Source organism: Taudactylus pleione, unplaced genomic scaffold, assembly GCF_031769625.1.
Source record: "Taudactylus pleione unplaced genomic scaffold, aTauple2 ptg001137l, whole genome shotgun sequence".
In the NCBI taxonomy this organism is placed as follows: domain Eukaryota; kingdom Metazoa; phylum Chordata; class Amphibia; order Anura; family Myobatrachidae; genus Taudactylus; species Taudactylus pleione.
The window spans coordinates 3,799,847-3,813,196 of record NW_028285538.1 but is presented as its reverse complement, the minus strand read 5'-3'; the positions used below and the strand labels follow the sequence as shown (position 1 = coordinate 3,813,196).

The window sequence follows — 13,350 nt, the reverse complement described above, 5'->3', positions numbered from 1 at the left end:
GACGTCCGCTGGTAATATTTATTACCAGCGGGCGCCCGGCTCCTTCTCTGCAGCGACGCGGTGTAGCCGGAGCCGGAGGCTGGAGTTCTCTCCCGAACTCCAGCTTCCGGCTCTCCCCACGGGCACTATGGGGGAGACGTCATGACATCTCCCCCATAGTTCCAAGGAGCAGCCGGCGGACCGGACGCGACGCTGGATGCAGGAGCGGGGTTCAAGGTAAGTATTTTTTTTTTTAATAAGCCGCACTACAGGGGCATTATTATGGGGGCAGGGGCATTACCACAGGGGCATTACTATGGGGGCATAGGCAATAAGGGGCATTACTAATGGGGCATGAGCACTACAGGGGCATTACTATTGGGGCATGGGCACTACAGGGGCATTACCACAGGGGCATTACTGTGGGGGCATGAGCACTACAGGGGCATTACTGTAAGGGCACTACAGGGATATTACTATGGGGGCATGGACAATACAGGGGCATTACTATGAGAGCATGGGCACTACAGGGGCATTACTATGAAAGCATGGGCACTACAGGGGCATTAATATGGGAGCATGGGCACTACAGGGGCATTACTGTATGGTGGGCACTACAGGGGCATTACTATGGGGGTATTAACATATGGGCATTACTATGGGGGCATTACAATATGGGCACTACTGCAGGGGGAATTACATGGGGGGCGCCAAATTACTGTCTTGCCCCTGGTGACAAAAATCCTAGTTTCGGCCCTGCCTTTCAGAAGTGTCTAATTTGATAGGACTCTTATGTACAGTACCTTTCCCAAGACATAACCCTTTTTTTAATCAAAACCTTTAATTCACACTTATTTACCATTATTTTAACACATGATGAATGCAAATTAACAGGACAGGCTACATTTTAGGGGAATGGGATTGAAATGTCGGCGGCGGATTAGTCGCCGGTTCAAATCCCGACAGCGGATGCCCAAGAGGAGAAGATCCCGACTGGGGTAGATAAGTATCCTAGCTCTCCCCTGTTCCCCCCCTCCTAACCCTAACCTTCCCCCCTAGGTGTACCTAACCCTAATCTCCTCCCTAGGGGTGCCTAACCTTAATTTCCCACCCCAAACCTAACACTAACCCCGCTAGACTCCATAATACTAACCCTCCCCCCCCGCGCGGCTAACGCTAAGGGCGTCCCAGACTTACCTTCATTCGGGCTGGCATCCTCGGCGTTCCTTCGTCGGGATTAACATAGGCATCAGCATTTCGACGCCTATGTTAAATCCCTTGCCAGGATTCCGCTGTCGGCATTGAGACCGGAGGCCGTCTCATCACTACATCCCATTTTAGGTATATACTTTTTTTATTTAACATGTCATGACAATGGGGACACTTGTGAACCTAGAACGTTAATTATTAAAACATTTACTTTAAAGTTTACCAGTCATATAGGTTTGTAAAAAGTGTGAGAGCCGCCATTGCACAGAGCACAGTGCCCAGACAATTCAATAAGAGTGCCCCTGTCAGGAGCGTTTCTAGAGAGAAGGGGGCCTGTGTACAGTCTCCGACATGGGCCCCCTCCTTTCTGTCCGGCGGCCGTCAGCTCACTGAACTGTGCGCGGCCAGCTCCGGTTTATAGACCCCGGGGAACTAGAGTGCGCCCAGAGTATACGCAGGTCACCGGGAAAATGGCCACGGCGGCCATTTTCCTTGTGCTGTGCATGCGCCAATGACGGGAAAATGGCCGCAGTGGCCATTTTCCAATCATTATTACAGCGCTGGACCCCTGCACCGACGTGGGACTCTGGAGAGGTAAGTAATACCATGGGTGCAGGGTGTGCGGTGTGGGGCCCCTGGCCCCTGTCAAAAAGCCCCTTTCTTTCTTCCTTTTGATTTTTATAATTATGACTGAGTTAGACCTACTGTACTTGCATTAGACATTTCTGTCAGAGGCCGTATCACTTGTGGGTGCCTGAGGGCTGGTGCAAATTCACACTGATTATCACCTGTGTTAGGTAACTGCCTCTGATTGCGAATTGACCGGGATTTCTTGCTACGTTAATTCTTACACGAGAAAGAAGATTATGGCTGCTATATTATAGAGGGTGTTATTATTTAAATAAAACTCATAGCAAAAGTGCTTCTCGCTATCAAAACGTTTGCTGAGCTTATGGTCTGGTCGGATGTACAGTAAGTGTATCTGGATGTAACAATGTCTGATGTGAACCTGATGCATATGTTACAGGGGCAGAGCTGGATGGATGGATCCTGCGATGGGCATATAGCATGGGCATAAATACAATACATTTACACGTATTTGATTTGAGTCATTTTGAGGGTCTTTTTTATTCTTATGCCTCCAATTCAGCAAAAGCCCCTCTGTTATGAAATCCATTATGCACAGGTTTTTCCCTTAATAGAATAAAGACAACATTAATAACCAATAATTTTTACCATAACCACTTTAAATAGACTTGGGGCTGCCGATTTCACAAATTTAGTCTTAACATCTTTATATTCTTGGGAGTCTTTCTTCAGAGTCACTTCCTGGAACTCGCTTTCCCCAATACCTGTCCATGTTGTTGGGTAGTCAATTTTCACTGTTACAGAATGAAAAGAGAAGATAAATATGTTACATTTTAGATATTTTCACAGTGCTTTAATTCAACTCTAAACTGGTTTTAATTATTGATTGCTGTGTTATTATAATTTTGAATAAATCTAGAAGTTACTGTAGATCAAATGCATTTGACAGTAACAAGTGGAAGCAGCTTTATGCCAACTGGACTAATCTGCACGTGAATGCAGCCATTCAAAATGAACCAATGACAATCATGTCCAGTGGCAGCTCCAGAGGTGGGGCTACAGCGCAGTCTAAAATTCAAAAAGGGGAGCCAATGGCTTAACAAGGGGGGTGCGGACCACACCCGGGTATCACCCGCCAAGGGGTGACACCAAGGTGCAGGCTTCCCTTCAGTGACAGGAGCCGGCTGCTGCACTGTAGCATTAAATGCAGCACTTGGCTCCTGTCACAGTGAGGAAGCCTGCACTGCCCACAAGTCCGGCACCCCCCAACACCCCATTGATCACGACGTACCAGAGACCAGGTTCGGGCCATGAGGCCACGCACCCTTCCATGAAGCCACACCTCCTTCCATGAGGCCACACCCCCTTTTTCGGCAGCACGCGCGGCTCCACCGCACACAAGGCATTCCTCCCCACACCGGGTGTCGGGGAGGGACACCACTGAGGGGAGTCACACCTACTGCCAGTGAGTCCCGGCCAGTTATGTTTGGTAGCATTTGGGGTGGCAGTTGGTGCGGCTCCCTTATATGATTTTTGGACTGCGCTGCAACCCCACCTCTGGAGCCACCCCTGATCCTGTCCTATGTAATCATCAGAGACACCTAGGGCCAGGGGCGTTTTAAGAGTGGAGGGGGCCCGTGTGCACTCCTCGTGCGGGGCCCCCTCCTCTCTCCCTGGTGGCTGGCAGTCGGCTGACGCGGCTGGCTAGCCACCGGAGCATTAGTAGACTCTGGGCACTAGAGTATGCCCGGAGTCTACTGTGCATGCGCAGAATGCCGGAAAATGGCCGTGGTGGACATTTTTCCGGTGTTCTGAGCAGCAGTGACACCCGACGCGGGACCTCGGACAGGTAAGTTTAAAAAAAATATCGGTGCAGTGTGTGCAGTGCGGGGCCCTCCTGGACCCAGGGGCCCGTGTGCCCCGCACACACTGCACCAATTATAGATATGTCACTGCCTATGGCATCAGAGACTCTGCAATCTGATCAGCCAGCGCACATAAATATGCGCCTAGAAGCTAAAATGCATTCTGTGTGGTTATCTGAAGGATCTTCAGCTCTGAAACATTAACATATATATTTGTAGATGATACTGATGTTGCTTTATGTAAACACAGCACGTTGAACAGTATTTTACAATTGTTTATGATTAATAAAAGTAACCATAAATACCCTCTGCTTGAATTGCTGATAGTGTATTTTCTTCCTGTTTGATTGCCTGCAACAAATAATATACATATTTAAATAATTAAATGTCTATAATATATTCATATAGATACTGTAATTAGATAGATAGACAATCAGACAGACAAGTATACTGTTTACTTCTATGACCTTCATTCCTGTCTTAAACGTTCAGTTGGATCTGGAATCAGTGTGGTGTTCTGACCAAATACAGTACAAGGATTTGGCTTTGGGTCAATCCAATAACAACACTGAAATCCAAAGTACTAGTAACATCACACGTACGTAAGGACCATTGGTGATCTAATGATTCGTCTACACTTGTTCAATACACCATGTCGTCAGCAACTCCTCTTTAACTAGTCTGTACAATAGAAGGCACTGACATGGTGATGGTAATGCACCATAGAATTATGGCAGTTTAGATTGTTTTAAATGTATTAGAGAACCAGTAATATGTAGGAGTGACCAGTCACACTAAGGGCCAGATTCAATTAGAAGCGTAAAGCCATTTTCCACAAAGAAGTGTCGGCGATTGTGGCTTTTCGCCAGGACGGAACTTGTCTCCGTATTAAATTCCAGACAGTTTTCGCCTACGCGGAAAGTCAATACAATGTAATAGGCGAAAAAGATTCGCCTCTGAATAGCAGGAGCAAAGAAGTGCAACATTTTTATTTTGGGGTGCAAAGGTGGGGAAACCTCGCAGAACCCTGGGGACAGCCCCCCAAAGGATAACTGCGTCAAAAAATCCCGGGGAAAAGCTTAAGAACACCCAAAAAAAGTACTTTCATTTTGGGGGGTGAAAAAGCACAAAGTGGGGGGACAAGTATAAAAACTAGCGAAATAGACTTCTTGGGGGTCTGCAAAGATGGGTCAGGCGTTTTTATGATTGCAGGTGCATGCAACAGGAGCGTTTTTCACAATTTTAACAACTTCACTTTAGAGACATAAAAGATGCTAGCACCCATTTTCAAGAACCCCAAATTTGACTGGACTACTTATTTTCACCAAAAAATACAGCTTAATGCCATTCTTCACCACTTGTGTAAAGATGCTGATAAGAAGCTATTGAAACAACTTAAGTACCCCAAACAGTTTTATTAGGGCTATTCGGACACATCTACATTGATCCCCAATGTTAGTGCATCTTTTTGGGGGGTTCAGGCTAGTTTCCCCAATTCTGAGAGCACTTTCCGTTTGTTCTGAATTCGGGGACATTGGTGGCAACAATATATTTATAGTGGTAAGTGGAGGACAATAATGACAGGTAAACAAAAGGTGGCAACAAACACAGGGGGAAAGGAAGACAAGTAGTTGGAATATTACTGTATAATCCTAGAGGTATATTTATAGCAGCCCAAAAGTTGCAACAAAAGTATTCACTTACTAGGCAAGAATATTTAAACAGAATAGACCCAATCTCCACTGCCTCTTTCTGCTGGCACGGCAGTGCCTAAGATTGAGGTAATTTACCAGTTGATTCAATCAGACTCGCCCCGTGGGTCCATGCAAGTAAGTACAGCTATATGCTGCACTTATTGTAGCTCCAGACTCGCTGACTTATGTTTGCAGCCCTGTAAGGCTGCAAAAATCCACAAGTATGGGGTGAGATAAGACCGTGAAGGTGGCAAGATAAGGTGCTATTGCTGGTGTTTCCACGTCATTGCAACGTCAACTCATTTCCCCAGCTAAACGAATCAACACCTTAACTTTTGGCAGGCATACCTCTCACTGAAGAAGGCTAACTTATGATAACCAGGGCCATAACTAGGGTAGAGCGACCTGTGCCTTGGCACAGGGCACCGCAGGACAGGGGGTGCTGTTCGGGCCTGTCAATTTTTTGTTTATTATCCTTCTCACTTGTATCTTCCTCTTCTTTTATTCCCAGCAGCTCCTGGCCTCCTCTATCTCTTCCCTGGCATTTCCCCATGAGGCCATGGCCGTTTTTTGGGTGCGAGTCTTATGTCCCTATTTGAAAAATGGGGGGGGGCGCCATTGCTCTTTCTGGCACAGGGCACCAAAAAGTCTAGTTACGGCTCTGGCATTAAATATACGACTTACCTGCCAGCAGACTCGGTAACCAAGAGGAGGATGAGGAGGAGAAGTGGCAGACAGTTTTCACAATGCACAGTTAGTGTAACAGCAGCAGAGAAGAATTGTAGACATTTTTGATGATAACACTGAATGTAACAGACTGAGATGTTCCCTGAAAACTTCCATGATACTCTTCCCTAAGCTTAGGCCAATCCAACTGCAGAATAGATACAACCATCAATTAAGATCATTGTATCTTTTACTCCTAACTAATTTTCATCGTTTCATTGGCCACTTTTAGAAATCCTTTGCAAATGTGATTAGGGTCCTGTTTAGATTCATCAGAATCCATTGTTAAGTATTTGGAATCCTAGCAAATCCCCAAATTCGGATTCGGTACATCCCTAGATAAAAGTGATTAGGCTTACCTGTATCTCTGTGCACTTGGCTTGAAAAACCTTAAGATACGTCTTGTAAATATCGTCTTCTAATACAATAATACAAATTTTTTCAATGGTTGGAAGTAATGTTTCTGATAAACAGCTGGAAATACTTTTTAAAAGAGCCTTAATTGATTTTTCAGGATCAACATGAGCCTTGCCTGCAAATACACAAAATTTGTTATCTTCACTTTTCAGCTGTAAAAGGTTCTATCCATTTAACTACACCACTGCCTGACAGTTCTGCTAGTTATAGCTGGTCTTGCTTGCTCTGCCGGATGTCATAAAACGCAGTGGCAATACGTATTATTAGGAAATATGTACCCCATAATTTTTAGGAGTCTCCCACCTTTTGTAATAGTTCATTTTCACAATACTGACAGTAGACAACTATGTATAATCAATACAAATTAAAACATATGTCATAATATCATGCCCAAAAATTATCAACTCAAATTTCCGTTGCAAGTCATATTATTTTAAATGCGGGATAGAAATTAAAACAGTGTCTTTGATTTGAAAACTGTGAATTACCTGTTCCAATGGCTGGCAGGGCAACACTTGTGAACCCATTTTTATGGCTCTCTAGCAAAATCCTATCCATTGAGGGCTCATATGCAGAAACCCTGGTTGGGCCGATAATATGCATGATTTTTTTGCACTTATTATTCCCGCCGCTTGTTATTGCAGTCCCATCTGATGACAATGTACCTTTAAAAAAAACGTTGTAAGTGAGCCTTTATTTGACAATTAAGAATACTACCTTTTTAAAGTTATTTGCTGAAAATAAATAAATAATAATTGTGTATGTAATTTATGTAGATTTGTTGCTGCAGGTCTCTTTACCCTAATTGTTTTTTTTTTGCCTTTGTAGAGATTGCTCACTGATATTACTTGGGTTACAGTAGATGTAGGTTATAGAGACCCACTACATCAGTCAGATACAGATGTAGCCAGCTTCATCGTTGCTGCGATGCGCCAGCACGTGCACATACATCGCGGAATAGCGCAGCAATCGCCAAGCTGCGAGCACTCGCGCCATCATCGTGGCATAGATGAGTGTAGCTACATCTGTATTTAAACGTTTCTTTGTTTTATCTGTGAGCTGCACAAGTGTCAGGTACTGAACATTGTGCTCAAGGCCATAGAGAGCTACTGGCTGATGCTTGTCCATTACAGTATTATGGTGGGAATGTGGTGCTTGGCAGTGTGCTCACAGTTAAGTCTGTCTCGGTTTTCGGAGCCAAGGGTGCTGCCCTCCACTCCCAGCCTGCCAAGGTATGAAGCAGCGAAGGTGAGGTCACCTCAGGTCTTGGTTATGTCAATGAAGGCAGGTGTGCAGTATCATGATTCAGATTTGGGAAGTGAATGGAGGCCAGCAGAAAGCCATTTAGTAAGTACATAGAGTCCATCAACAGCAGCTGGTGATGCAGTATGATGTCAGGCTGCTTTTATGTAGAAAAACTGTGCTATCAAATATACCTTTATGTGAAATTAAGTTAGCACACCCAACTTGTAACTAGGGGTGAGCGGGTTCGGATTTCTGAAATCCGAACCCCCCCGAGCCCCCCCCGATCCGAGTCCGATCCGAGTCAGGCTCGACTTTTCCCGCCTGACTCGGATCTAAAATCGAGGCAAAACGTCATGATCCCGCCTTCCGGGTCTCGCGGGTTTTGGATCCTATATAAGGTACCCGCGTCGGCGCCATTTTCTCACTCGGCTGTGGACAGTGAAGAGGGAGGGTGGGAGTTAGGGCTGGCTGGGCTGTGTAGTGTAGTGTAGTGTAGTGCAGAGTAGTGTTGTGCTGTGCTGTGCTGCGCTGTGCTGCTGTTGTCCACTACTTCAAAGTCCATAGGGGCTGGCTGTGTTGTGCTGTGCTGCTGTTGTTAATAGGGGCTGTGTCCACTACTTCAAAGTCCATAGGGGCTGGCTGGACTGTGTTGTGCAGTCAGTTCTCCATAGGGGCTGTGTCCACTCCAAAGTCCTGTGCAGTGTACCAGTCCTAAAGGGGTGCTGTAGTGTTGTCCAGGGGGTGCTCTGTCCATCAGGGGTGCTCCCCCCAAGTGCTAAAAAAATTATATTTTTTCTGTTTGTGAATTGTGTGCGCAGTAGCCGCACGTGCATCAACAAAGTAGTGCCAAGCATGCGCCTGTGTCATAAGTAAAGGGCCGGCTGGCTTGACCGTTAAAGGGTGCTGTAACCCCCAAAGTACACTCCAGTCCAAACCAAAAAAAAAATTATTTTCTGTGTTTGTGAATTGTGTGCGCAGTAGCCGCACGTGCATCAACAAAGTAGTGCCAAGCGTGCGCCTGTGTCATAAGTAAAGGGCCGGCTGGCTTGACCGTTAAAGGGTGCTGTAACTCCCAAAGTACACTCCAGTCCAAACCAAAAAAAAAATTATTTTCTGTGTTTGTGAATTGTGTGCGCAGTAGCCGCACGTGCATCAACAAAGTAGTGCCAAGCGTGCGCCTGTGTCATAAGTAAAGGGCCGGCTGGCTTGACCGTTAAAGGGTGCTGTAACCCCCAAAGTACACTCCAGTCCAAACCCCCAAAAAAATTATTTTCTGTGTTTGTGAATTGTGTGCGCAGTAGCCGCACGTGCATCAACAGAGTAGTGCCAAGCGTGCGCCTGTGTCATAAGTAAAGGGCCGGCTGGCTTGACCGTTAAAGGGTGCTGTAACCCCCAAAGTACACTCCAGTCCAAACCAAAAAAATATATATTTTCTGTGTTTGTGAATTGTGTGCGCAGTAGCCGCACGTGCATCAACAAAGTAGTGCCAAGCGTGCGCCTGTGTCATAAGTAAAGGGCCGGCTGGCTTGACCGTTAAAGGGTGCTGTAACCCCCAAAGTACACTCCAGTCCAAACCCAAAAAATATAAATTTTCTGTGTTTGTGAATTGTGTGCGCAGTAGCCGTACGTGCATCAACAAAGTAGTGCCAAGCGTGCGCCTGTGTCATAAGTAAAGGGCCGGCTGGCTTGACCGTTAAAGGGTGCTGTAACCCCCAAAGTACACTCCAGTCCAAACCAAAAAAAAAATTATTTTCTGTGTTTGTGAATTGTGTGTGCAGTAGTCGCACGTGCATCAACAAAGTAGTGCCAAGCGTGCGCCTGTGTCATAAGTAAAGGGCCGGCTGGCTTGACCGTTAAAGGGTGTTGTAACCCCCAAAGTACACTCCAGTCCAAACCAAAAAAATATATATTTTCTGTGTTTGTGAATTGTGTGCGCAGTAGCCGCACGTGCATCAACAAAGTAGTGCCAAGCGTGCGCCTGTGTCATAAGTAAAGGGCCGGCTGGCTTGACCATTAAAGGGTGCTGTAACCGCCAAAGTACACTCCAGTCCAAACCAAAAAAAAAAATATTTTCTGTGTTTGTGTATTGTGTGCGCAGTAGCCGCACGTGCATCAACAAAGTAGTGCCAAGCGTGCGCCTGTGTCATAAGTAAAGGGCCGGCTGGCTTGACCATTAAAGGGTGCTGTAACCCCCAAAGTACACTCCAGTCCAAACCAAAAAAAAAATTATTTTCTGTGTTTGTGAATTGTGTGCGCTGTGGCTGCACGTGCATCAACAAAGGAGCAGCGCCAAGCGTGCGCCTGTGTCCCATAAGTAAAGAGCCGGCTGGCTCATTTCTTAAAGAGTGGTGTAACCCACAAAGTGCACTACTCTCCAGCAAAAATAAAAAAATATTTTCTGTGTTTGTGTGCGCTTTAGCCGCACGTATATATCAATATAACATAAATGGAGGACCAAACTTTCTCCGATAAAAATAAAATAGGGAAAGATCAAGAACCACTTCCTCCTAGTGCTGTTGCTGCTGCCACTAGTCATGCGTCTGTCTGTTAAAGGGTGGTGACACCCTCAAAGTGTGCTACACAAACAATAAAAATATTGTTCTTTTTTTTTCTGTCTTTGTGAATTGTGTGAGCTGTAGCCGCACTTGCATCCTTAAAGCAGCAGCGACAAGCGTGCGTCTGTCTGTTAAAGGATTACATCGGTGACAGCATCCAAGTAGGCATGTCAGACAGTCCGTACCTGTACTGGCAGGAAAAAAAAGCAATTTGGAGGTCCCTGTACAAACTGGCTCTATTTTACCTGAGTTGCCCCCCCTCCAGTGTGTACTCCGAAAGAGTGTTTAGTGCAGCCGGGAACCTTGTCAGCGAAAGGCGTAGGAGGTTGCTTCCACAAAATGTGGAGAAGATGATGTTCATAAAATGAATTATCAACTCTTCCAGGGAGACCAGCCTCCAGAACGTACAGAGGGACCTGTGGTTGTGGATTCCAGCGGGGACGAATTAATACTCTGTGAGGATGAGGATGTACACAACACTGAAGAGGGTGAGGAATCGGTGGATGAGGAGGATGAGGACGACATCTTGCCTCCGTAGAGCCAGTTTGTGCAGGGACAGATTAATTCCAGCTTGTTTTGTGGGGGCCCAAACGAACCAATCATTTCAGCCACAGTCGTGTGGCAGACCCTGGCGCGGAAATGTTTGGTTTGTTAAAGTGTGCATGTCCTGTTTATACAACATAAGGGTGGGTGGGAGGGCCCAAGGACAATTCCATCTTGCACCTCTTTTTTTTCTTTGCATTATGTATAGTTTGGGGCCTAGTTTTTCAAACTGCCATCCTGTCTGCCACTGCAGTGCCACTCCTAGATGGACCACGTGATTGTGCCGCCCACTCGTATCTCTTAGCATAGTCATCCAGCTACCTCGGTGCAACCTTTTGGACATAAAAACACTATTGTGAGGTGTGAGGTGTTCAGAATAGACTGGAAATGAGTGGAAATTAAAGTTATTCAGGTTAATAATAGCTTAGGAGCAGAAAAACCCACAAATTCTGTGATTTTAGCTGTTTTTATGCTTTTTTTCAAAAAAATACAGATCCAAAACACAAAACCCAGAACCCAAAACACGGAAGGGTGGTTTTGGCAAAACCAATCCAGATCCAAAACACGAAGAAAGATCCAGATCCAAAACCAAAACACGAAAAGTGGCCGGTGCACACCCCTACTTGTAATATAAACATACTGAAAGTATATTATACAGGGTGTTCAAAAATTATGCAACCGTATAGGGATGCGCAAGTAACTGTTTTCTGGTGTCTGCTGTGCTATGTCACATATGTTACATCTTCCTAACATTCTTCCAAGTTACAGTGAACACGGACCGATACATAACGATGGTGCAAGGATTTGTCACATTGCCGGAAGAGAGATTGCAGAACACGTGGCTTCAATAGGACAATGCCACAGCCAATACAGCCAGAAACACTACCGCTCACTTGGAAGAGTGTTTTCCATGACGACTAATCACACAGGAGTTGTGGCCATCGCATTATCTGGATTTAATACCCTTAAACTTTTTCTTGTGGGGGATCCTAAATGATGCTTCCAACGCAGCTCACCCACACAGTATTCCAGAATTGCAAGCGAACATTCAGAACTGTGTTGATACAATTTCACGGGAAACATTGCAAAGGGTGTACAAAAACATGATTAGCCATGTCCATCTGTGGAATCACAGAACCGCGGCCACTTCCAGCACTTACTGTGAAATTAATCGTTTCCTCATACGGTTGCATAACTCTTTGAATACCCTGTATATGGGTTATGTCTAGTATACATTACAGACAACGTTTTACAATAATTATGATTGGAAAACAGGGGCGGCTGAACTAGGGGTCATGGGGGCAATTTGCCCCATGGTTTGGTATATTTTTCAGCTTTTTGGTATATTTTTCAGCTTCCTGGGGTTGCACATTGCATGGTCGTGTGTGGTGATGCTGACAGAAGATGTTCTCCAGCCACTGCAATTGTGCAGCCTGTTAGGTGGATGGCACTGGCTATGCACCAATCAGAGTTCTGGAAGTACTATAAACACTGATTGGTGAATGGCTGGAACTACTATTATTAGCATTTTATTTATATACTATCACCATTATCCACAAATCAAGGTGTTGGTAGTTACCATATTGCCTCTACAATGTGCCAAGGGACAGCGAGGGAACCACAGTCGGGGGCCGTCATGTAATACAACAGGGTGACCCCAGAGATAAAAGACTTTTATGACTCACAGAAATTAGGGTGTGAGGTTGATACTTTTGTGTTATGATGCAACAAGAAATTGTGATGGGAGGAGATTAGGATGGGGGAGGGGTGTATATTAATGACAACAACCGGAATTCTAGGGTGTGATTTTTATCACTATAGAGCAGCGTTTTTCAACCACTGTGCCATGGCACACTAGTGTGCTGCTAGCGGTTGTCAAGTGTGCCGCGGCGGTCAGCTCAGCGCAATTGTACTGTAGTGTGTTTTATTCCTGAGGAGGCCAATGTAGTGTGTTTTATTCCTGTGGAGGCCAATATATGTGTATATTTTTATGCGGGAGCCAATGGTTATGTTTTTTTCATTGGTCACGCACACCGCACAGCCGTTTAGTGTGCCCTGGCAATTTTAAAATCTTGTCTAGTGTGCCTCGAGTTGAAAAGGTTGAAAATCACTGCTATAGAGACTAGGATCAGAAGGTGATGACCTTATGCTGTAATGCCATCACAGATCACAGGCCTACTTTACACTGCCACCAGGGATCTGGAGTCTGATTTATTTTTATCAATACCAAAATTAGGATAGGGTCTGATTTGTATCACTACAGACTAGCATAGTAAGCTATGTATAATAGTACTATCAGATATTTTTTATCAGATTAGGGTGTGGGGGGGGGGGGGGTGCATTATAAAGACACTAGAAATCTGAGTCCTGCATGCTTTCTGCATTATTCCATTGTCTCATGGTGGTAGAAAAGACAGATCTTGGGTCTGTATAATGAAGCCATACCTTACCTTAACCCAGTGGTTCCCAAACTGTGTGCCGCGACACCCTGGGGTGCCTCGGGACACTAACAGGGGTGCCTCAGGTTGA

At 45.4% G+C, this 13,350-nt stretch overlaps 1 protein-coding gene across 1 annotated transcript in view; it reads right to left on the bottom strand.

The window, feature by feature from the left end:
- LOC148453525 (protein mono-ADP-ribosyltransferase PARP15-like) overlaps nt 1-13,350 on the bottom strand; it is a 48,348-nt gene that overhangs the window by 15,051 nt on the left and 19,947 nt on the right. The window contains exons 7-10 of the mRNA XM_088462010.1: nt 6,967-7,143; nt 6,421-6,593; nt 3,947-3,992; nt 2,425-2,570 (exon numbers count right to left, since the gene is read on the bottom strand). Coding sequence (XP_088318136.1) covers nt 2,425-2,570; nt 3,947-3,992; nt 6,421-6,593; nt 6,967-7,143 — 542 coding nt within the window. The remainder of the gene's footprint in view (nt 1-2,424; nt 2,571-3,946; nt 3,993-6,420; nt 6,594-6,966; nt 7,144-13,350) is intronic.